The following is a 26,324-nucleotide window of genomic DNA, read 5'->3' on the forward strand; positions in this document are numbered from 1 at the left end:
AAAAAACTACAACCCCGAATACTGCTTTATCAAACCAACCAACCAACCAACCAAACACACCCCATTGTTAGCCCATGGCCCATCCCCTTGCATACCTCTTATATTCCATTTGTAATGGTGACACGTTCATAAGACTTATGACCCCAGAGAGATTAAAACTGACGGAGGCCAGTTGTCACGATGGACAACCACCTGGGTCCCACTCTGTGTGCGTGCTTTGGCACACTTACAGGGCATTCATATTCGGTTACATGTCCATGCGTACCATCACATACATGCATATATCATACACACAGATACATTCCACAGAGACAATCACAGAAAAATTGGCTAAAAGAAATGTACAGTTTATATATATTTATATACACACAGTAAAAGATTTTCTGCTATACTCACAGTCTGTAAACTTGGAGATGCCCAGCCAAAGTCAGTGTGGGCCCTTTGAAATGGTGACCAGGTAAGTAGTAGGGGTGGGGGAGGTGTTTAAGTTCATACTGGAGACCTGGAGAAGTGAAGAACTATAGCTCATGGAGGCATTTGGGGGTAATTGTATTTCACTGACATGATAAACTCAGCTGGCCACTTTGAGATTATGTTTCCTATATGGAAAAAGGAATGACCAAAAATGTCTTACTGCCAATTAGCAATTTAAGATAAATCAAGAGAATGTGAGGTGATATGTATAATGTATATATATCATATATATCCATAATATATAATGTACAGATGTCTGAATATATGTGTATATATATATATATATATATATATATATATATATATATATATATACACATTACTACTACTATTACTAAAGAAACTCAATGAAAATTTCCAAATCTTCTAAAAATATTTAATCCTTTCCTCCTAGGTGTGCTTTAGATTTCTTTGCATTGCACTGGAAGTCTTAGGTATAGTTTAATGACATGTATGTTTACATTTTGGTAAATGATATTGATTTTACACAAAAGACATTAAAAAAAGATTGGGCTTACGAAAAATAGAAATATTTGATTCAAGCATTATTTTAAAGTTTAACATAAATTATGTGCAAGATCTCCTGTAATGAAACACCATTAAAAAATATAGGTTCTTTAAACATTTTTGAATAGCAACTATTAAACTGCATATATGGTTATCAGTCTGTGCTTTCAGTGCCTGTGTTTGTTGTAACTGAGCATGTTTTAAAAACAAAACAGTAGCACGAGAAGCATAAACCTAATTGTTCACCTGAATTCTGTTTAACTTTTTTATTTCCCCAAAATATATGTAAATAAACTCAACTAATCATTTTTAGGCTACTATGCAGTTAAAAAAATATAGGCACTGAATGTCATTTCAAATAAAGGTGACTTAAACCCATACTGTGTTTGGAAAAAAAACAAATCACTTCAAAAAATAGAAAACCTTTTTATAATCTCTAAACTTTCATGGTGACCAATTCTCACTGAACATTTGACAGAAGTGCCATGAACATGAGTCACATACTTGAAAAGTATTTTCATGTACAAGTAGTAAATATCCTTCTGGTTTCATTTCCTTGTCTCCTTTCCCCCTGCCAACTCTCACCATTTTTTAGTGCTGAATATAACATGTAGAATATGTAAATTAGATAAATTAAAGAAGTAAGATTCATTGAATTTGTGGGTATAAACGAGTTCACTCTGATGTTTTGGAAAGTATTTTCTGAGGGTGGGTCTGAGTCATGGGAGAAGAGCTTTCTGGAGACAGCGTTGCTGTGTAATTTTTTGTCTCCAGTAAAGTTTGAAGGAATATTGATGGATGTTTCTTCAGATGTTTAGTTTATACTGTCCTTGTGGCTGCTCCTCTCTGTGTTGTGGTTGTTTTGTTCGTGGTTCTTCCACTGGATGCTTGTTCCATTCATGGGGACAGAGGTCGTCTGGCTTTTGGACTGGTAACAGCAGCAGCAGAGGCAAGACTGGGAGAAGGAACAGATGCTAAATGACATGAGCCCATCAGCGTGTCCCCAGCAGGACGCAGAGGCCTCGGGCCCCCACTAACAAGGAGTCAATGTCCACATGCATTTGAGGCAGAATGCGAGCCTTCCCAGTAACCGAGGGCACGGAGACTGTAACCTCTAGGGAGAAGGAAAACGGTCCATTCTAGTGAGGAGAAATAGATTCTTTGTTTCTCCTTTTAATTCTATTCACCAACACAAAGAGGAAGGGAAGCAGTTGTGGCCAGAGGGAGAGTGCTCTGACTTGGGGTGGGTGTGAGTGAGGAAGGGCTCGGAGGGGCCGGGCATGGTCAGTGTGCGGGTAGCACCTGTGGCTCTCTGTTGGGCTTCTTCTCTGATGCTCAGAGTAGCCTTAGGTGGAAGGTGCTATTTCCCTACCAAGGTAGATGAAACTACAAAGGTTCATCTATTTGTGTGATTCTTGGTTAATACACGTCTGTCTCCTTTTAGATTTTAAGTTCCCCAGGCAGTCGCTTGGCTTTTCCTCTCCCCTCTATCTTGGCTAACAGTAAACTCACACTGAGCACTGATTGTTTCAAGCACTTAACATAATTTAACCCATTAAATCCTACATATGAGAGGAGAAAGCTGAGGAAGTAGGAGTGGCACCATCTGGACCTGGGTTTATCAGTTAATAAGTGCAGAGCTGTGATGTAAATCAAGACTGTTTGCTTCCAGAGCCTGCACCCTTGACCTCTACGCTACTCTTCCGAAGAAGTACCATAAACTAAAGTTAAACATCCTGGCCAGAGATAACAGAATCCAGTTAGGATGAGCTCTCTGCTAAAATCATGCCAGGAACTGGAAAAATGACACGTCAATAAGAGCTTGAAGCTTCTGGAGGACATGGGCTGGCTTAGCTACAAGGAGGTTTGTTTGATGAACAGAAGGAAACTCATTTCAAATGTAATTACATGACTTCAGATTTCCAGAGCAATAAGCATTTACTTTCCTTGAAAAGGCTATTACTAAATATATTATTAAGTAGCATTTAGCAAGAGCTTTCTTAACAATAGAGTTTATGTTTTATTGAGACTTTTGTTAAAGTCTAAGACAACATAAGGCATGAATGGGTTTTATGTATTCTATGTGGCTTGAAGCGCACATTCGAGCATTTATTTTTAAAGGAGGGTACAGAATTGGCATGTTATTAAGTTATTTTTAATTTTAACCTCTGAATACTTCGTTGTCTGAATCGATATTGCTGGTCTGTTATGCTGACAATCTGACTCTCTTTCTGAGTAACAAAATATGATTTTCACTTCTCTGCTGAATAGTACAGCTGATGAAAGTAACATTTACCAATGGAATTAGCCATGCCTGTTGGCTAATTAATATACTTAGTTGGTTGTTCTTAAAAATATTTGCAAAACAGTCTTACCTGGAAACAATTTTTAAATTTCTTGCTCACAAAATACAGCGCTATTGGGTTTATACACGAATTCATAGTTGCCAAGTTCATCCCGATGTAATCCATGAGCAGCAAGAAACTAGAGCAAAAGGAAATTGAGGAGACTAATTAGAACATAATGTTTTTAAATCTGAAAAGTCGCATTTATTTCTAGAATAAGCATTTTTCTTGCCCAGCAGCCATTTCTTATAGGTGGCAGTCAGAATATTTTTAAAGTGCTTTTTTAAGTGGCAGTTCTATTTCTGCTGAACATTTGCCGGCCACTTGCTTAGCGCAAACCATTATGCACAGCCCCAGGAGGGAATCAGCACCATGACAGACATGGCTTGCACACCTTTTGGGATCAGTTATGGGCAATGTCAGCTCAAGAAAAAATAATCAACTTCGCAGTTTTAATTTTCAGAGCGAACGAGAATGCAGACTGGATGGTTTTGTAAAAGTATTACTGTAAATGTGAAAATCAGAGAAACTGCAGGGCACGTAGGATCGTACCTGAGTAATTCACATCGGTTCTCGTCCTTCTCATCATACACGGTTTTCTTCAAAATGCGGCTTAAATGAAGAGGGAACCAGCAAAGAGCAAAAATTACAACCAAACAGAAAACCGTTTTCGCCACTTCTCGACGCTAAAGGAAAGTAAGGGGGAAAAAAAAGTGCTGTAAGTGCAGTGTTTTTCTACTAGATAAAAGAAGTACAAAACAAGGAGGTAGCAGAGAGCGGAGAGAGAGGCGAGCTCAAGGAGGAGACAGAACAGCCTGCCTCACAGTGCCTCCATCTCTGCGAGATTCAGAGTCCAACTTTATGATCCAGGAGTTGCGAATGATTGTTTTGGGCAGCTGCCGGGGAGGACGGTGGTGGCTTCAGGCTGGTGATTAGGGCCAGGGCGGAGGTTCTGTGGCAGAACAGAGGCATGAGCTAGCTAGAGTTGAGCCAACACTGTGGCTGAGTCTGTGTGTGTGGGGGGGTGAATGCGTTAGCTAAAAGCCTCAATAACAGGTAACTAACTGGCATTCATGACAGCATGGCAGTCAAGTTGACTGAACCTACCAGGGTAAAGAATGAACACATCTGCAGGGACATTTGGAAAACAAAATAGACGTAGGACACAGAAAAGAAAAAGCAGCAGCAATGTTTTTTTGCATTTCTTGATCTTGAAGAAAGCTAGCATTGGGGTATGTTTTGCTTTTAAAGCTCTTTTGTAAATGACATCTAGTTCCCAAAGATATGTCGTTTACAAACAGAGGGATGAGGTAAAGGAATATCAACAACGCTGATTAGAAAAACTGGGACAGGCTGACCCTGGACTGACTTCAGTTGAAGATTTCCATGCTCTCAAGTCTGCATAGGGTCAGAGACACCATAGGTTAGGAATTATCTGCAACCGGTAATTTGTGTGCATTATGCTTGAGTATTATAGTGCATGTGTTTAGAAGTCTAACTGGGAACATAAAATGCAATTTGTCTGTCACTGGGATCAGGTAATGTCAAAATAAAACTGATTGAAAACAGGGTTTGGGAGGGTAATGCTGGTTCAACCCAAAGCACATACTGTTAAGTATGAGAAACCTATAATAAACCCATATGATTAATAGTTATTTCAAAAGATTTGGGGGCAGTTGTCACAAATTGCTATGCTTGCTCAAAGAACCGGGAATTCTTGAATCTTTCAGGGTTGCTGGGCCTAGCTGGGATATGGCTTCAGAAAACACTTAAACCAAACGATGATTAAGAAAAATAAAGGGTTCCAATCTGCAGGAATGGGGTGTCATTTTAAAGGGGTCATTTTGTGTAGACAGAAAGACACTGTGCCCAGAAAAATAAAAACGGAGGGTATTGGGGGAGAGGCTTCCTCCCCTGAGCATATCTTCAAAGAGGGATAACCCCTTTAAAAGGTAACGTGCCATGACCGTCCACTATTTGCTTATCCAATATCCATTCTCCTGTTTCCCTTACTATCAGTCAGATCCTGGATTGTGTTACAGCAGCCTGGGGGCCTGGCCCAATCGTGTGCATGAACTGTGTCACCTGACAGAGTTCTGATCAGTTAGATTACGTAGAAACTGTTGTGTGGGGTTTTTCTGTAAAGCTGCTTAAAAGTGGGGGGGCACTGCTTTGGTGCACACACTCTCATGTGATCGACGGTCTTCCCCTTCTTGCTGCCTGGAAATCAGGTACAAGGGTAGAGCTGTAACCGCTGTCTGCCAAGACCGAAGAAAAGGTCCGCACAACAACGGACCCCTGCAAGAGTCTGTTTACTCCTGAACCATTGACATCTGTACTTTTTGCTGTGGGAGAAAGAGAAACCCTTTCTTGATCTACTCAATATTATTTTGGGTTTTCTGCTACCAGCATTCAAATACAATCCCTAACTGCTAAAGTTGTTCTCAGTATAATGCAGAGAAATGTGAGAAACCATGCAAGAAGCAAGTCCAAGAGCCCAAAAGGGTACTAGTCATAGGGTGGCAGGGCCTTGCACTCTGAGGTAGCTCCTCCACAGCGGCACTTGCAGGCCTTCCAGCCACGCTTGCTCTCCTGCTCTTAGAACCTGCCATAGCTTTGAGGGTGACACAAGGGAATGTCTACTGCGTGAAGACCAAATCTTGGGTTCTAATCTCCATTGGGTTGAGTCAATCTCTTAACTACCTGTGTAATAAAAGTAGTATCTGTCCTGCCTCTCTCCCAGCATGCTTGGAGGAATCAAATAAGAGAATGGCATAAAAATGCTCTTCAAAAACTTTTTAAAAATGCCATGTAAATGTGAGGCAGCGTCGTATTATTATTGCTCCCAACCCCTATTTCATTATTTTCAGAACAGATACCACTTACAACTTAAACAGACTCAATCATAGTCCTGATGCAAAAATCAACATTAAAAACACTGTTTTTCAAAACTCTATTTTAATTAATTACCTCCACTGCAGGAATGAAAGGCAATAATTGCTTAATATGATTCACATGTGGAATAGTTGACATTTTCATGCTTGAACAAAGTCATGCTAAAGTTTCTCAATATAATGTTCCTGTTAAATTTCAATAGAAGATAATAGCTAGCATTTGTATGGCATGTTAGGTTTTACAAAGTATGTGCATACGCATTAATTCCTTTGATTCCCACAGTAATATTGATTTATATGTAATTATGCCCAATTTACAGATAAGGAGCTAAAGCTCAGAAAAATCAGTACAGTTGTTGAAACGCAGTGCTAATGAAGAATGATGCTTGTCTATGACAATTATAGGGTAGACTTATGGGCTCCATCAACAATAAACATTAATTTTTGGTGTGTCTGCTTGTCCTTATATACTTCTCTGTTGAGACTTAGAATTTACCTACAGTCCTAGTTTTATTCTTTGAATTAATATCTATTAATATTTTCTGAATTCTTACTATGAGACATTTTACAAGCATTAGGTAATACCCTGGATGTATTATTATATACAATTTACGAGGGACTAGAAGCTCAGAGAGATTAAGCAATGTACCCAATGTCACAAAGCCAGCAAGCATAAGACCCATAGTTTTCTCTGTTCTGTTTGCTGCCCAGAAAAGACAAACAGCAGTGTCCTGTTGACTAGTTCTAATTCCTTCTAGAACTTTGGGCCCTCCAAAATTTGACATCTTATGTACCCAATCTCATTTCCTGTCAAGAGTCTTACCTTTGATGTGGTTGATGTTCTAATGAGGTTCATCTCCTTCCCCACTCCCCAAATGTGTAGTGCCCATGCCATGTTTGTTCTAACTAGATTCCTGTCCCCCCCATCCCCAAAATACCCTCTGTGCTCTTCTTCCCATCAAACCCATTTATCCTCCATGAACAGTTCAATCCCTTCATTTTTTCCCATGACTTTATCTCCTATCCTCTTTGGCTTTCCATAGCATGGGCTGCTTTGGCCATACCCTGTGATTCTGTTTCCCAACAGTGTCATGTTTCCACAAGACTGCCAAGCCTGCTAGAAGAGAAAGTCATTCATATGCTTCTTTCCATCCCAGCACAGCTCTAAGTCACACGATGTACACAAACACACATGGTCAATACACTCTTGGCAAAATAAACGAATAGTTCCTCTCTTTTTGGGCCCAGCTTTCAGGGCCACCTGTTTCACAATAGGCTCCCTATTTCACAAAAGGAATTCCTAAAACTATAACTATTAAGGAAACAAGACATATAGACAAGTGAGACAATAGTTTTCCTTCGAGAAAATCAGGCCGAATATGCTAAATCCAGCATTTGTGTAGTTCTTTGGGTGTCAAGGACAAAACAGTCTTGGCCAGAGTTTCACGATCTTATTAGGTTCACCTGTTTGAGATGTTCGCTGAGGGCAATTCTTAAGCTTCCATTCCTTCTGTTTAACATCTCACAAGTCATAAGGGTATAGAAGATGGCGGTACACACCAAGGGCATGCAGAAATAGAACCCGAACAGCCACCAGTCCTTTGCATTCTGGTAGAACTGTAAAGTGAAGAGAAAGGAGAAAAAAGGAGGGTGTTATAATGTCAAGTAACTGTGCAGTACCTCCAGGACTTCAAAGCTTCATGCTTGTACGTAAGTTTGTATATTCACGCTCTCTGGATGTGATGATGGGCTTGAGGGTGGTGCTCAAAACAATTCTATTGGAACCTCTAGAAATTATCCTGGCTTTATAATAGCACATGAAAAAAAAAACACCAACTGCATTTAAAAAAATTATTCTGACCAAGATATTTTTTTAATAAATTGAAGTTGGTTTTAATTAGACAGTGGAAGAGCCCAAAACAATAAAAATCATTCCCTTCCAACACTTCACAAAATGTGATTCTGAGACATACACAATATATATTTATCTTTATTTATTGATGAGTCTCAAAATTTTCTAGTGCCTGGTTTACTTTTGACTGTTATGGTCAAAGCGTACTTCGTGTGAGTATCTTGTTTGGAAACAGGAAAGGTTATGTATGAATGGCTTATCTGTGTAGCTTTGGTTACTGGGAGTTAACTCTTTGCCTGGTATGCTTGCTCTGTGATCTCGCAGTCAACCACTGTGAGCCATCAATAACCGTGCCCCTTCTCATAGTCTTTTAATACTTACCACCTGGAAACTATCCAGACAGAGCACCTTATCTGAAGGCACATTTAGCATTATCTCCCTATGGGTAGGATTTGCAAATACCAGGATTATTCAGTTTTATGTCTTTTTAAAGGAGAAAATTGAATACCTTATAAAAATGGAAATTGGAAAATTATATCCAAATTCTTCCTCCCACTAAATTAATCACCAACTTGGGAAGAAATGTTTTTCCTTTCCTTATTCTGTTTCTCTAGACTGTTTATTTACTAAGGATAATGCAGCCTCCTGTGATATCTCCGTTCCCACAGTGAAAACTAATCATGCTGCTCTGTGAAAAACTGGACGGTTTCTGAATATAGAAAGAGGCCCAGTTGGCTACATTTATAGCATGTCTATTAAAATAATCTATAAATGGTTCCTGAGGAAAAAAAAGTTCTGGGCAAAGATTCTTAACTATTTTTATGCCATAGACCCCTTTGGAAATCTGGTGAAGACTGTAATCCTTTCTGAGAACAATACTTTTCCATGTATAATAAAATATGTAAGATTATAATAGAAACCAGTTAATAGAAACAGCATCAAATTATTAAAAATAAAATTATAATATAGCAATATAGGTGTTTATTAACAAATTAAATGACAAATCTAATGATGGTTCTAATACATATCAGAATGTTGAAGCAATGATGAGCATAAATGATATTTCAAGGTTATACAACTATTACTTGGTGTGAAAATGTCTGTTAGTTCCATTAGTGAAAAACATCATGGTACTGTTAAATACTATTGTGGTTTGTTGCCTACATGCATAATAGAAGGAAATGATAAATTTCAGTTAGAAGTTAGTGAAAATACACAGTAATTGATTTTCCACTCAAATTCATGGACCCCTGAATTTTATCCTCAGGTCAAGTACAAACTCCCAAAAGAGTTGGTTTATTCAGATCTGTTTATACAAATATTTCCCTGTTCACCTCACACTGTAGAAAGATTTCAGTACTGAACTTGAAAAACGGTCAACAACAATAACAAAATTGAAGGACTCTCTTTTTGTTTAAGTGCAGCACAAACACTCCTTGAAGCCCCTTCTTCAGTTTGTACCCCCTCGTCCAGGTGCATGCTGGCTGGTGTGAACACCAAGAATGCAGAGGGTCTGGAAGCTGACCCCTGAGGGGCGTGAGGGGAGGGCCCTGCCCCCTCCACGGCAGAGGCCTGTAGAGAAAAGGGGTCACACATTTCTTTTGAACTGATGTCATCAGCCAAGGTATGGAGGGGCCTCCCTTCAGTCCACTTAGAGCAAAGTTGAGGAGGAAAGAATGGAACAAAGAGGGGAAATAAAATTAGAAAAAAAAAAAAAAAAAAGAAAGGAGAAGAAAGAGCCCCCTAAATGTAAAAAAATGATGAGTTCAAACTTCCACCCTTTACTGCAACCCTCTAGTCTCCCCCTGCCCGAAGGGCAGCCACCCTCTGCTTGACCTCTCTATACAGGAGACACAGTCACTATGAAATATCCCATGTCCAGTTCTAGTGATTAGTAATCTCCTTCTATGGAGCCTCTTCTCTCTAATGTTTGGTCAGAAATATTTCTTTTTTTCTTTTTCTTTTCTAGTCAGAAGTATTTCGATTGCTTATTTACACAGCCCAAATTCTGATAACCTCCTATTGACGAGTTTGTTTTTCACCATGGAGATTCGACTTAATAAAAAAGTCAGCAGATAAGCAGAAGACCTTAATTTTAAGGTTGTCAGTTTGGCAGCTTTCCTGAGTAATTTTAATTTTAAAACAAGAAATCTAAGCAGGATAACTGGTCAACTGTAAAACCACTAATTTTATGAATTTTCTAAGTTAGGAAAACATACCTTGAGATGTCTGTAAGTGATTAAATGTGGAATCTGAGCTGCATGAAGCTTAGATCAAAGCACTAAATTATGCTGATTTAGGAGAAATAGTTATGCTTTGGCTTTCTCCCTCAGTCCACATTTGACTAGTTTTGCAAAGGAAATATGCATTTTAAACATGCTTCCCAATACACTCAGTCATGTGATTAAGCTTTTGAGAGAAACATTAGTGTGGTCAGGTGTATTAAATAGCAACTGAATTTGTTAAACCGAACACTTTTTAAAAAATTTCTTCAAATTTATATTTGTTTATTACACATAGAATCTGTACTAATATAAGCACATGTAAATATGACTTCCTACTTTGAGTTAGTAAATCTATCTTTAAAAAAATGTTTGAGCAACATGCGTTTCCCAAAGTAACATAAAATAAGTATCAGCATGTCTGTCAGATGGAAATCGTCGTGCTGTATTCCTTATTATAAAAACAAACAGTACTTTACACATACACCTCTGTCTCTTTTTCTTAGTAAATTATTTCAGAATTCTGAGTTGTTTGGTGCCAAACAACAGTTTTGTCTATAGTTGTGCTACAGTACAAGAGTAAAAACACAATAGTTCTATTGTGCGAAACTCTGGTTTAACATCTTTCTTTTTTTCATGCAACTGAAGAATATTTGACTGAGCCAGCAGAATTAAACCACACTGGGCACTGTAGAGGCATCAACAAGTCTTGGTTCATTCCCTGGAAACAATGCCTACCTGCATGAACCTGGACGTGGCATTGAGCATACAGGTTTTGTGCTGTTCACCCTTGTATTCAAAGGGCACCATGACAAAGCCGATTGCTTCAGGGATGGCCAGGATGAAAGAAAGGATCCAGATGGAGACAATCTCGATGGCAGTGATCAAGGGAATCCCGATTCCCTGAACACGACTCCAGGAGGCAACCGCTCTGTACCTGAACAAACAAACAAACACAAATAAAGAAACAAAAAAAACAGGGGGGCAATGGGACGAAGTTGTTAGGAAATTTTAAGTCACTTCAATTAAAAATGTCTCAATGCTGGAAAGCTCCTCCCTTTGGCTTTTTAGGAACTTTCTGTGCGTCCTGGTGTGAAAAACAAGTGTGGCCATGAAGAGGCCCACCTACTTGGAAATCAATTGCCTGGCAGGTCTGAGTCGGAGCTCTTCATTTGGGGTCCAGCAAAATCATGTGAGAGTTTAGAATGTGGAAGCATCAGATAGGTGTGTCTATGTTTTTTAAGCTGGGGGGAAACATTGGATGATGACGGTATAGTGAAAGCTGTTGTTCCTTATTATGGTAGTATCTTATTCCTCTTTATATATTAAAAAAACTTGAAATTTATCTATGAAGTAGATTTAGATATCCTTAAATGAGTAGTGACCATAGATATTCCATCATTTTCTCTCCTACCCTCAAAACATGAGCACATTGGGCTTGTACCCCGTGGCAGTTTTAGTAAATTAGTATTTCTGATAAATGTCAAAGAATGACTATCTCTCCATTATGGTCCTGTGCTAAAGTATGTCAAAATGAGTTCAAGATACCTTGATTTCTAATCTTTAGGGTTTATAGTATAATAGAAAAGAATGGTTCATACAAAAGTATAGAATATAAATGTCACTGAACGTTTATATCAATTGTATCAATTAAAAAAGAATTAGCATTGAGACACTGTGTTTACCTTATTTCTTACTTTAATGTTTTTTGTGAAAATAATCACATTTAAATGTTAAGTCGAAAGAAAGTTTGGTTTCAGAAACTCTGCTCTTTGACCTGATGTGATGGTCTGCCGCGAACTACTTTTAGACTTACTATTAAGAAGGGACCTGGGCTGTAGTATGGTATTTTTGTGGCTTCATTCTTGAAATTTTTGTTGCTGTTGTAATGGAAATGAAACATTCTCTTTTTATAGCTTCATTTGATAATGCCAGAAGAAGGCTGTAAAACAGACCAAGGCATTGGAGACAGGTGCACATGGGTTCACAGGACGTGTGATGTCACGTGGAAGATTATTCAGCAAAGTCAAGGCAAGCTACAAGCTACCCATATCCACCAATATGAGCCCCTATCACTTATGTTTAGTGTTCTGTCTCAGTACATCTTCAAGGTACATCTGAGAAAACAGAGCCTCCAGGAGTTATGCTCTCTTGTTCTTCACTGTAGATTAGAATCTATAGTTTTGGTTTGCATGATGATGCCACACAGCTTATATACAGAACAATTTGCTGGAGAAATGTTTTGCAAAAGATTTTTAGGGTAAATAAGATTGGTGTACAATAAGACTCTCTAAAGGAGTCCAGATATTACTTCAGAATGGAATAAAATACAGCTATGCAAACAGAAAATCCTTTTACAATATGGCCAACACTGCATTTTTAAATTTATGGTTATTTCCAGTGGGATAAAGACTGCTATTTATTTTGCTTTCCATTTCTGTTTACTTTTCTTTGTTGCCTTATTAGACTGGCAGCCTGATGTTCAGTAAAAGCTAAAAGGAATGGAGACTGGATGTCTATACCCCGAGGCTGTCAATGAGTTATATCTATTTCTTCTCCTCTCCTCTGAGATCAGTTATCAGGGAAGGTGATTTAAATAAAAGCACTTTATCTCCTAAGGGAGTGAGAAATCCAGATTTCTTAGGCAGTATTGGGGGTAGAAAGTGGTTTAATAAAGAAAATGTGGTAAACGTGTTCTGATGATGAATATATTCGCAGTCCAGCTTCATTATATGATGTGCTATCAGTTCCCAGAATATTATGTCAATAATCCAGTATAAATTGAACATTTAGAAATAAACAGAAGTATTTTCAGAGTCTAGTTTAGCAAACGATTCATAAGCAGTCTGCTCCTTCTTAACCCACACAACTGAGAATTAGAATATTTCCTTTTGTAATCACACTGATCTTGATAAAATCTCTATGAGATAACAACCATAAGAGCATTTAGAAGCCATCGTTTGTGAGGATGAAGGTGGTGAAAGGTATGGAAAATAAGAAGTACTGGATGTTCCAAAAATGATTTTTATGGAGTATAACCACACAACACACATATACACAAATATGTTCTCCTTACTCGGTGTGATTATAAATAGCCTTCAGTCTAGTCTCTCCGTGTGTGTGTATTTGTATTTATATTTACATTTATATTTATATATGATATCTGCCCTTGCCATAGAAAATATGCAAGTGTATATCTAGCGCCTTATAACTGATATTCCAGAAATAATCCCTCCTCATTGAAATGCTTTCTTCACTTGGCTTCCTCCGCATTCTCCTGCATTTCCTCCTGCTTTACTGGCCACTCCTTCTCATTTCCTTGGCTGGATCCTGCTCACTCGTCTTCGTGATCCCATCCAGTCTCATGGATTTAGTATCATTTCAACTATCTATATACTGATAATTAATTATCAAATTCATAACTCTAGCCTAGAACCTCTCCTCTAACTCTAGCCTTGTAGATCCACCTGCCTAATTGAGAGCTCTATTCGGCTATCTAATATGCATTTAGACTCACCCAAACCACACTCCTGGTCGCCTTCCTTGATCCCAAACCTGCCCTCTCTCCAGCCTTTACCATCTCAGGCCACAACTTTGAAGTTAGCTTTCACGGCCCCTTTTCTCTCCCACCATACAACCAAGTCTTCAGCAAACCCTGTAACCTCTTCCTTCATGATAAACGCAAATGCGACCACGTGTCACCATCTCACCTGTTATCATCCTGCCTGGATTATTGCAATAGCTTCCTAACTGGTCTCCTTACACCCACTTTGCCCCACTGCAATCTACCCTGAACACAGAAACCAGAGTGAGCCTGTGAAAACATAAATCAGTCATATCGCCCTTCTGCCCAAATCCCCCAGTGGTTTCCCACCCTAATGGGAATGCCTACCGGGATCCTCAAAGCTGCTTCTCCTCTTCTTTACTCAATTGTGTCTTGTCAGAGGCCTTCCCTGAGCACCCTATTTAAAAAGGTCAATTTCCACTACAAATTTAACCTGTCCTGCTCACCCTGATTTATTTTTCTCCGTAACGCTTACTACCATGTGACCAACCAAATATTTTATTTACGTCCTTTGTTTATTGTCTATGTCCACCCCTCCCTTTAAAACATAGGCTCCATAGGGCAAACAGTTTGGATGTCGGTCACAATATTTAAACCGACTGGTGCCAAATTAACATCTGTTGAATTGAGCATCTTTGTTTCTTTACCATGCGTTTGTCTTTATTGGCCCAAGACAACAGCACACGACCTTCTGAGCGTTTTCTTATTTTTCAAGCCAGCCATGAATTAGACAACAGATAAAGAGCTAATACTTTTAGAATCCTGCAACCAAACACATTAAAAACCAGGAGGGATCTTTAGGGGGATCTTTTTCCCCTTTGTGTTCCCGCTGGGAGCCTGAGGACAGGTGTGTTGCCACATCCTCTGCCTGATGTCCAGTGAAATTGGGGAGCCTGGAGCAGGGCTCTGGTCTGCCAACTCCCAGGGGAGTCTTTTACCATGCCATCACCTTATACAAAATAAAAGTATAAATTACGTTACATTTATGTAAAAATGTTTGTTTATAGATATACTGTCTATTTCTATAAGTAAATTTTTACATGTTTTCAAGGCCAGAGGCATTTAATGCATGTTTTTGAATCTTTAAGGTACGGTCTGGGATGGTCATTAAAATTTTTAAAAATTTGTTATTGAATGTGTTTTAAAACAGTATAAAATAAAACAAATTCTAAAGATACTACTTCAACTAAACCTGTTTTTGTTTCTTCTCACTCTTTGTTCATTTCTATTCTCATAAACATGGTTTGAATATATATTGTAATCATATCAGTTACAATTTTATTTTTAGCTTTATTCACTTTTGATTGTAAAAATAGTCTCATGTTTCTACAGAGGCATGGCATTTATTAATTTAATGGCTACAATGTCTAACAGGATATTTATACAATTTACTTAAATCTTTCTCCTATGATCATATTTCTAGTGTTTCAAGGGTGTGAATAACACGCCTACAAATATGTTTATACATATAGTTTTGTTCTCTTTTTGAATGGTTTTCCTGGATTCATTATCTTGAGTGGAATTACTGAATTAAGGGAATGAAAAGGTAACTGAATTACCTCAAAAAACGTGCCTACCAAGTGCATCTCAATGCTTCCTACTTTAGAATTTATTATTTTTCCTTCACTTTTGCTACTTCCATAAGGCAAAGTGGCACTTCTGTCTTCACCTCTGCACATCTTTGATTAACAGCAAGCCTGACTATTGGTAATATGTGTTTATCATTTATGTCTCATGTGCTAGACAAACCAACTGCCATAGAGAGATTTGGCGGCAAAATACTAGCAGGGAGAATTTTAAAATAAATGAGGTGTGGCGTGTGAAAAGATAGTTGTGAATTCTATGATATTTCTTCAACTGAGTCCTTCAGCTGGGAGTATCTGGAATGATGCTTTGCCCGTTTCAGGCCTGGCCTCGAAGCAGAGCAGCAAGGGCCCACTTGGAGCCCTGAGACTGCTGGACAGAATGTGTTAAGAGGCCCTAGACTACATGGAGAGGAGATGGGCTCTGTTAGGTCAAATTTCCAGTTGTTCTTGCCAACAAGACAGTCATGTGAGTCTTGGACCCATGAGACAAGTTCAGCCTCTACCTGAAATCCACCAAGAGACCCCCGTCCCAGTGACAAAGAGAACTGTCCAAATTCTTGCCCCACAACATGGTTAGATATTAATAAAATGGTGGTTGTTTTAAACTGCTAAGTTTTGGGGTAGTTTGCTATCAAAGAAAAATGAGCTAGCAAAATTATCCAGTTGTCTGACTTGGACCATAGAATTAAGATTAAAAAAGTGAATAACTATGTGCAATTGAGAACAGACCCCAGAATGAGATCCCAAGTTGCTCTATAGCCAGTGTTTGACTTTGTCTCTGTCCAGTTCTGGAATTAAATGTGAATGATTCATTCACCCTATTGTCTAGGATGAAAGCTTTTGAAGTAGAAATGTCAAAATAGATTCCGTACAGACAGGTCCCAAAACTGAAAGTCAATGTCAATGAACTGTAAAAATAATAAAGGACCCAGGGAACAAAGAAGAATGAGTTTATTACCAAGGAAAACCCTGGATTAAGGCACATTTCTGTGGGAGTAGAATTTTAAAAGGGTTTATCTCGTTGATATAAGATTGAGAGCAACTCTGAATAAAATAGATGTTTGAATTATTTTCTTTAAACCAAGAGCGTTTCATTTGATACGCCACTGATAATTTGTGGTTGATCGTTTAGCTCATTTGTCTCCATGCACGGGGGTGCTATGGGTGAGGCGAGCCTGTACCAGAAATTGGAATCTATGATCTAAATCCCTCCATTCTCCCCCTTCTCATCTTCCCCAGGATCCCCTCCTGCCCCATAGTGAGAGTTCTACTGGGGAGATTAAGCTCAGAAAGATGGTCCTCTGAGATTCCCCTCAGGAAAGAAGAGTGTGAGCTAGAGAAGGAATAGAGGGTTTTCATGATTTAGGAATCCCATTGTCTGAATAATTCCTTCATGTGTTTTATTCTCCCTTGTTCCTTAGTCAATGCCTTCACAGCCATGAACACGAAAGGCCTTATTCTTGATGTCTGTTATCACACGCCTCCTGCCCAAGTCTCTGTTGGACTAACTTACAAGTTATATTCCTCAATCTAGGGATAATTTATTATACAGCTTATCATTGAGGAGTAAGTGCCTTAAACTAGTTTTTTATTAAGAAAAAGTTTATTAGATAGATTTATATGCCATCTATAAGGGACCATTATACCATGCCACATAATACTATAAAATTAACTATAAATTTTGTGACAACAAAATATATTATGGGAGTGAAAAGGTGCCTACGTTTCTCATCAAACCAAGCAAATTCTTTCTCTTCTCTTCTCTTTCCCTCAGTGCCTGTCTTCTCGGAGCATGATCCCTAGCTACCTTAGAGAAGACTCTGTTGTTTGTAGGAACCAGGCTTCTTCTTTGTCTTCATTCTCCTATTTGTCATTCTTGTTTGGTATCTGCTCTTCTTGTCTGGCTTTTGCTTTTGGTTAGATGAATCCTCAGAGGTACAGTTTTCTTTCAGAACACTGAGTAACTCCTAAAATTCGTTATCAGCTGGTTTTTACCTAAACTTTGGGACAAAGTTTAATTTTTTAATGAAATACTATTTTCCCACTGTTGATGGTGCTTTTGTAAAACCCAGTAGGGACGGAAGGAGCTCCGGGCTGGGCATGTAATGTCTGTATGTCTCCATTCACACAGGCCTCTTTGCTCATGTCTCTGTGCCTGTATGCGGTGGTGTTTCAGAGCTGTCTAAGCATAGAGAATTAGGGTTCGTATATAGTAAAGGTCATAGGCATGAACTGTGCAAGTGACAAAATTAAAATATATAGATGCCATAAGGTAATGAGCCAAATGGGTAACAGATAATAGAAGTAAATAAACTCAGAAAAGTTTTTCTGCTTATAGAAGAACATGACAAAAACCCATCACTCCATCCCTAGATGTAACTACTAATAATACGAATCATATTTCTTTCAAGGAATTTTATATCCATATACTTATTCATATAAATTATGTTTACCATCCTTTTCCATTTCCCTAATATGGGGCAATAAGTTTGCTTTCAGCTTTTTGTTGTAAATAATCTTGTAAAGAACATCTTTGTGCATGAATGCTCTGTTCAAATTTTGGATTGTTTCCTTAGAACTGATCCCCAAAATAGTAAGTACTGGGTCAGAAGGCAAAAGCATTTGTAGGATTTTATTTTCCAGAAGGGCTGTTCAAATCTCTACTCCCATCAGATATTGAGAAACATGCTTTTTAATTAATGGAGGGTGCCAAATACGCATAATTGGCAAAATGTTCTAGATAGAAATTGCCTGAGCCAAAGATGGCTAATAATCAGCAAATGTGTAAAGCAAATTATCAACAGAACAAGACTGTTAATATTTTAATTTACTTAAAACTACAACTGCCCTGGGTACCAACTCTCAAGGCTCCTTGACTTCCTTTCTTTATGACAAAAATGATTTTCTAAATCCAACAGAAGAGAAAGGGAAAGAACCACGTTACCTGTCAACGCTGAGAGCACAGAGATTGAGGACGGTGATCCCCACTGAGGACTTCTGCAAAAATGGGAACAGCTTGCAAAGAAATACGCCAAAATCATTGTGATCAAAAGGCCAGCGCCCAGCCAGCAGCTGAAAAAAGGAGACACTGTGGTAAGGTATGGAGAGCTGGCATGAGATACATGGATACTCGTTTCTAATTATCTTCCAGTCTTCTAAATTTTATTACCCATCATGTTTTGCAGTTAGCATGGTGGTAATATTCTTACTCTTCTTCTTATTTTTATGTTTTAAAGCCTCAGCAATTTGGGACAATATGGAAAATGACAAATAAATATAACAACAGAAGAGACAAACCTTGATCTTATATGGAGTAGTCATACCACCTACTTTTCAAAGAGTAGCAAAAGTGTGGGGTTTGGGTGACAGCTTAACAGAGAAGTAGGCAGTCATCTCATCAATTCTTGCTAAACCAAGAGTAAAGCAAGTCATTTTTAACCAGTGGCATGGGAAGATTGTATTATCTCTTGGCAAGCAGCCAAAGTTCTGAATGCAAGGTTATGGATCTGGGGAATACTGGGGAAAATGAAATGGTTTAGGATGTACTGGCTTTGTCAACTTGTTAACACCTAAAGCCATTTGGAACTTTCCTTTTCCTCTGTGCTTAAGTAGGTGTGTCATAAGTGACCTTTATTTGGGCTCAAACTTCCCTTTACCATACAGAAAAATGTGGTTACTGTGATCTGTTTGCAGCTTTTTTTTTTTTGTTTGTTTGCAGCTTTTGAGGAAAACCTATTCTTCCACGTTGACAACTGAAAATCTTTGTTGGTAGGACAGACACCCTCTAGCGGCTGTGGTAAGTAGCAATAACGTAATGTTCCTTGAGAGTTGCTCATATTTTATCTAACTAGGTAGGTATTCTACTAGCAGCAGAATAGTTCAGCTGCTTAAAACGGGGAAGGACGTCTCTGCTGAAAATATGATGCCATTTCAAGAATAAAAATGGTACTGATTTCCTTTCTCATTTTTGCTTCGTGACTCAGAATTTAAACTTACTCCATTCAGTAGGAAACACTATCCTACGAGACAAATGTCTTTTTTTTTTTCTTTTTGTTTTGCAAGGTACCTATTGCCAGAGTAATTCTCAGTTGAGCTTTGAATTCCTGTAACACCATTTCTAAAAGATTGTGTGAGGTTTAATTTCATGGTAAATGTAGTCATTAACGTAAGTCCATTGAAGGGGGGGGGGGGGGGAAGCCAGTACCCCATAGGTACAAAGTCAGAACCTACGCATTTTGAGAATTTAGTAACATAAGACTCTACTTTTATGGCTAAGACCCTGTAGGACTTCATTTCAGAAGTTTTCTTTAGTTTTCAAACATATTTTCCTTCTGAATAGTTTTCTAAAAGGACAATTTCCTTCAATCCATTCTTGCCTCTGGTCTCTTTTTCCTCTTTAACTAGTCCTGGTGGGTGCCTTCTCAGAATTTCCACATAAACTTTTGTCCAAGGACAGCTGACGGGTTTCTCACAGATATATTGCCCTTAACTCTGACAGTTTTCATGAAGCTGACAAGCAATTATACCATTACTGATTGCTGGTTATTAATGCTTTATGCAAGTAGAGCCATAAAACACTATTTCTGGGATGAATCACCCCCATAAACAAAAGAAAGCCTGAAAATTACTTTTTATAGGATTGGAGTTTAGTGTTTTGTCCCAGAATTGTAATTCTCCACTAAAGACAACAGAGATGTAATTAAAATGTGCAGGAGTTGTTATAGGATATGCTTTGGAATAGTTGAACTGTTATGGTTGGATTTCACAATTCATACATCCAACAATGAGGAAAAGAAAAAAGGAAAAGGAAATTTCTTGCTCAACAAGGGAGACTCTGAAATTCTCTGAAAGTGTAAGTGACAAGTGCTAAGAAACATGATCCAGAAAAAAACCACAACTGGGCATGATTGTTTCAGGCTTTTTCAATCTCAATAGAATTCCCTTCCGTCCCCTCCTTTTCCACACTTGCTTAAACTTTTAACTAGGGTTAGGTGTGAAGGAAGGACTGAAGGGAAGGATATCATGGTATCGGTGGGTACCCAAATGATCATAGAATTATCTTTCTTTGACACAAATATATGTTTTCTTATCTTTGTTGTTATTTTTCTTTTCCCCAGGAATGAGCATTGATTCTTGTTGGGACTTACAGACAAAGGGGAATGAGAGAGATCATTGGAGGAAATATTTAGGTGCCATCACAGTGCACACTTCGCTAATCCATATCCACTTCATTCTAAAAGATGTGTGGATAGTAACTGTCCCAAAGGAGCCAGGGAAATTCAGCCGCTACCAGGAGGCAACTTCTTTTTCGTGTTAAAGGTGGCTTCTTCCAAGAAGCCCTCATTCACTACCCAATCTCAGGTAGGACCTGCTTATTCCTGTCTTTTATGAAAGCAATGCTGGAGTAATCTTACATTTAAAGTCTCCTTTCAACTCACTCTGTTTTAGCAATAAAACATACACAAAAGAAAGGGGGCATCAAAGAGGCTTAGCGTGTAGCTCACCCATTTTTCTCTTATTAGAAGAGGCATTTTGGAACTTCTGAAAGATTACTGGGGATGTGTCCTTTCTTTTATATATTAGCATTTAAAATTGGAAATACAATATTTAAAATGGTAAAAAAGTAAGCTGTATAAAAAAATAAAGAACAGTAAGTCTCCGTTCCAATCAAGGCCCCTAAACTTCCTGTTCAAAGGCAACCACTGTTAATTATTAATTATGTTTTCTTCCAGAAAATTCTTATGTACATAAAAGCATATGCCCTTCCCCGTTTTTTTAAAAAAAGCAAGTGGAACCATATGGAAATAATACCTATTAACAGTCTTTGATGATCTTTTTTTTTTTTTCCTAGAGTACTTTTCTGGGAAGCAGTTCTATTGCATAACGGAAAGGTTTTGATTTATCAAAGCACATCAATGAAACAACTGGGCTAGGATAGGAAAAGATAAGTAACTGCTTAAGGCAAATCTAGACCATGGCAAAAGAACTCCTTGATTTCACTAATGTGAATAAGCTACCATCAATTCAATGAAAGAAAAACCAAATTAGTTAGTCTGACAAACCAACAAGTTGGATTGGTCCACAGGGTAAACCTGACACCTTGGAGAAACCATAGCTTATTTTTGCCATAAAAAGTTCTGTGCTATTGCATAACCCTCATAGTTATAATTTCTGAGCACATTACACAGTACCTAGCACATAGTAGGTGTTGAATGAATGAATGATTTCAAATCACTAATTCAGGATATTTTCATATCTTGAGATTACATAGTACCAATTTTGCCCTGGCAGCACATTCATCTTGTAATTCACTTTCTTTTTAAAAGTTGTTTCTTAGTATCTCACAGTAGCATTTCAACTCTTATTGTTGAAAGAAACAATGTACCTACCAACTACTGGTTTGAGGAAGTGGAAGAACACTGTTCTGTTAAGTCCCAGGGTGAAGAGGGGCTGTCACAAACTCTTTGCTTGGCGACCTCTCACTTTGGGCTGGGCTGGGATTGCTCAGCCTGGTAAGGGCTGCAGAGCAGCACTTGGAGAAGGTGCCAATCCTCTGATTTAAGTGAACACACGCCCTCCCCTTCTCCAGGGGATCCCAGAGGAACACCACAGAGCAATCACTGAGGCAGCAGAAGGCCGCCTGCTGAGCTTGGGATTCACTGAAGGGCATGTGCCTTGGTTCTCGCCCACGGGGTTTTTCACCAGTTGAAACAAGTCCCTGATCATCACAGAAAACTAAAATACTGCTAACTGGCACAGACTACTGTAGAAATCCTGTGTTTGTGTGGCTGATTTGGATTGTGTCAAAATCAGCATCACAAAATTGACAGGCTGCATTTTTTAACCTGTCAAAACAGATTTACTGAAGGACTTGTACCACATGATCCACTGATAAGCACCGTATTTTCAGAACAATTAGATCGCAGAGCAGGATGTCCATCCCCTACTATATTTAGTACAAAGCAGTATCTACTTGGTTGGGAGCTTTTATATATGTGCCATGTACCTGTTTATCTGTTTTCTGGAACACACTCGACAACCAGAAAGTACGCAAAAATGTAAGGAGCCAAATGGTTGAGGTGACATACACATCCTAAGGCTCATGTACTTGACTCACGGGCAAACTGCCTGAGTCCTCACTGCAGGTAGATTTATTTTTACTTTGCATCCAATGCTATAAAAGTTAGCTTTTATTGTTCTTTAGTCCATTGCACATCCAAAGGTGCTCATTAATGAGAACCTTCCAGAGTGATAGTTCTCAGTCTTGACTGCACATTAGAATGATTTAGGGAGCTTTTAAAAGCCCCAGGGCCCAGGCCATCCCCCTAGGCTAGTGCTTCTCATGTTGGCCCCCGAGGGGGCATTTGGCAATGTTTAGATACATTTTTGGTTATTGCAACTGAGTGGGGTGGGTGGGTTGGTGGGGGACTAGTATCATTTAGTGGGTAGAGCCCATGGATGCCGCTAAACATCTTACAATGCACAGGACAGCTCCCTTTCTATCCCCCCCAACCAATAATTATCCAGCCCAAAATGTCAGTAGTGCTGAGGTTGGAGACCATGTCACATACCAATTAAATCAGAATTTTGGGGGTTGAGACACCAGCCTCAGTAGTTTTTAAAGCTCCCAGGTGACTCCCATGACTGAGAATCATTGCTTTCTTGCGGTGGTTCTTGAGCTCTAGCGTCATTAGAATCATCTAGAAGGCTCCTTAAACCAGATTGCTCAGCCCCACCCCCAGAGTTTCTGGTTCTGTGAGTCTGAGATGGAGCCTGAGAATTTGCATTTCTAACTAGTTCCCAAGCGACGCTGACGCTGCTGGCCCACCACCCACACTTTGAGAACCACCGCTCTAGAGGTACCATGCTTGGGAAAAAAGGATGCTGACAGCCAGATAGTGCAGGAGAGGCAGACAAGACTCTAAAACATTGATGTAAGAAATAAAAAAAATTGCAATAGTTTGGGGCCATGTAGCTAGCATCCCATTACCCTCTCACCCCACTAATACCTAAGGCCAACAATACGTAGAGGTCGAGTTTAATCACAGGTGACCTAACTGGTATGCATAACCTTAATGTTGCCGTCTAACATCCCCGGACTCTCCAGTGTGGCACAACAAAATAAGGCTGCTTTTCCCCCCTCAGTTCAACTTAGGTTGTGAACTCCTAAGACTTAGGTTCATGTACAAGGTTTTCCTGTTACTGTGTGATTGTTGGGAAGCCGCTTCTCAGTCCTGTATTTGTTAAGTGGGGTGGTTCTCATACCTGCTACAATGGTTGATGACCATTTGGGAGGTTCAAAGGGGACAATGCTTAGGAAAGAATTCTGCAAACTGAATATGCATGGCGCAAATGTTAGTTCTTTTGAACTGCTATGATTTGCAATTTTAAACTGAAATGTACTATTTACACCCAACTTGAGGAAGAAAAGGATACTATAAATGAATTTAGCCCTATTTTATCCATTCCAGATGTGAATATCCTCTGCTGTTTGATGTTATTACTTGGACATTATTTTCGTTATCATCATGGCATCTTAATAACGGGATAAATAAAACCAGTGGCACATTTTTTTGTGCGACTTTTCCCTCCACCCTGTCTGGTGAGGCTGAGGGATTCTCCTCCTCCCCTTCATCTCACCCCACCCATCCTAGACAGGAATGAGGGATTTATGAGCATAGTCTGAAATCACTGAAAACCTCATAGTAAATAAAATGTTCTTTTCCTCTCAACATGAAATTTTGTAGGGTCCCTTGGAATTGCATATGATGGACTAGCTACCAGTCTTCAAAAGTGGGGTTCTGAGGTTTTCTTTCTTGCTAGACAATGGCTTGGGGTGTAGAAGTTGGTACATCGTCAAATCAGTAGTAAACAAAAACCTCTTCCGGCAGCACAGACTGAGATCATTATAAAGGCCTGTGATACCCAGGACAGGCCTTTGTAATGAGAACATGCTCTCTGGCTGTTGCAAACCTCACATACAGTGAAATAAATCAATCACTTTGCGTGACCGAGAATGGATTTTGTTCTTCCATTATGCTTTAATTGCTTCAGGATTGAGGCAGAGCTTTCACAGAAATAAGTGAAATCAAGCCTGTGGCTTCTACCCTCGCCACACACTTTTCCCTTCAATAGGCTCCTCTTGCCTCCTGACCAGTTCAAGAGTTTGGAGCATATGACAAAAGCAGAGAAGAGCAGGGACTCCATAAATGTTCTCGACTCTGGCACTAGGTGCCCTCTGTGCCCTGGGGAGGTGGAGGAGCACTCCTCTTTCATTCAAGCAAGAGGCCTGGCATAGCAGTTAAGAGTGGGCCCTGAAGCTTGACTCCCTGGGTCAGACTGAAGGCTCTGCTATGTTGGTGACCTTGGCATGTCAGTCAACCTTGCTGCTTCTCAGCTTCCTCCTCTAGAAGATGGTAGCCACCTCGGAGGATGACTGTAGACAACAGAAGAGACAATCCATAGAAAGGGCTTAAGAGAAGTAAGTATAGGGAAATGTGAGCTAGTTGCATGGCCTATCATTTTCAGTCTCTACTTTTTGTCCTTTTGCCAATGAGAGTGTGAAGGAGGATCACCCAGGTGTTGGGTGGTGGCAGAGCACAGAAGCATAAAAGACCCCATTCTCAAGGAAATTCCGAGCTAGACGACAAACATAAATAACGGTTCCTAAAGAAGCCATACGCAACATTCTTTGGGAGTGCACCAGAAGGAGAGAGTGTGGCAACTGGCAAAGGGACTAGGCTCTGGAACCCTCTACTTTGTGCCCTGGCATGGCTTAGTTCACTGTCCTCCGTGAAAACAGAAGATACAAACAGAACCTATGCCAGGTGGGTGATGTGAGTCTGAAGTGAACTAATTCACGTGAAGCACTTAGAACAGCACCTGGCCCATCACAGATTGTAAGTGTTAGTTCCTATATGAGAAGTTTTCTGAGGAACCACCTCTATTAATCTGCACTCAGTTTGGGCAATATGTAATTGCTGCTACTGTTTGCTACCCATATCTCTCACTATTGGATATTCAGTGTCCCCTTTTTTGCTGAAGTCTTAATTTTTTTAGGATCTGAAAGACATAGATGTTAATACCAACCAGATTGGGGGAGGGGGAGGAAAAAAAAGGAGAAAAAAGAACTTTTTAAAACAAGAGTTCCAAAGACTTGAAGGGTTTTTCCTTAGAGGAATGATGATTCACCCAAGATATGGGTTTATTATCCCCAATGGTCTCAGCCACTTGAAGGCTGGGAATGAAAAGAAATGTCTTTTTAATAATACTGTCTGTTATAAGGATGCCAACCTAGAAACGAGGGACTTGAGACTTCTACTTATTTTGCATAAAACCCAAGTGTCATTGGATGGAGACGATTTAGCAAAAGCAGAAAACTCAAAAGTGCTCAAATCAAAATTGCACAGATTAGTGCCGAATATATATGTCAATACTTTAAGATTTGATTTATAATGAGAGAAGATTTATGTTAGAAAGGATGGATTCTGGCTTTTCCTGAATGGAGAAAAGACTTCACACATATGACCTGAGTGGAGCCTTATGTTTTCTCAAAACAAAGTGCAAGCATAGTTAATTATGGAAAATGAGTGCTCTAACCTGGACACTCAATAAGGCCCAAAATTTATTGAAAAATTTTATTGTTTATTTTAATTGGCAGTCTCCATAGAAGTACATGCTAGTACTTATTTGAAAGAAACACACAGGCAAAAACAAAGCAGAACAAACCAAAACAAACTAACATAGATCCCCACCAAAAGTTAGGTAGTAGCCCCCAAAAAACCTTACCAGAAAGGTGGTAATAACTAGAAAAAAGGGACAACCAATGGCATATTTGAAAGCATACAGCTTGTTTAATTATTTAATATATAAACTCTTA

The 26,324-nt window shown here is 39.1% G+C and overlaps 1 protein-coding gene across 1 annotated transcript in view; it reads right to left on the bottom strand.

Annotated features, from left to right (window-relative positions):
- Positions 1 to 331: 331 nt before the first annotated feature.
- The window catches only part of EDNRA (endothelin receptor type A), a 45,060-nt gene continuing 19,067 nt past the window's right edge, over positions 332 to 26,324 (bottom strand). The window contains exons 3-8 of the mRNA XM_019730735.3: positions 18,390 to 18,517; positions 11,033 to 11,231; positions 7,685 to 7,837; positions 3,879 to 4,012; positions 3,357 to 3,465; positions 332 to 1,936 (exon numbers count right to left, since the gene is read on the bottom strand). Of these exons, the coding sequence (XP_019586294.2) occupies positions 1,796 to 1,936; positions 3,357 to 3,465; positions 3,879 to 4,012; positions 7,685 to 7,837; positions 11,033 to 11,231; positions 18,390 to 18,517 (864 nt within the window). The 3' untranslated portion in view covers positions 332 to 1,795. The remainder of the gene's footprint in view (positions 1,937 to 3,356; positions 3,466 to 3,878; positions 4,013 to 7,684; positions 7,838 to 11,032; positions 11,232 to 18,389; positions 18,518 to 26,324) is intronic.

The sequence above is a fragment of the Rhinolophus sinicus genome, chromosome 15 (genome assembly GCF_057876585.1).
Source record: "Rhinolophus sinicus isolate RSI-liver-muscle chromosome 15, RSI-T2T, whole genome shotgun sequence".
In the NCBI taxonomy this organism is placed as follows: domain Eukaryota; kingdom Metazoa; phylum Chordata; class Mammalia; order Chiroptera; family Rhinolophidae; genus Rhinolophus; species Rhinolophus sinicus.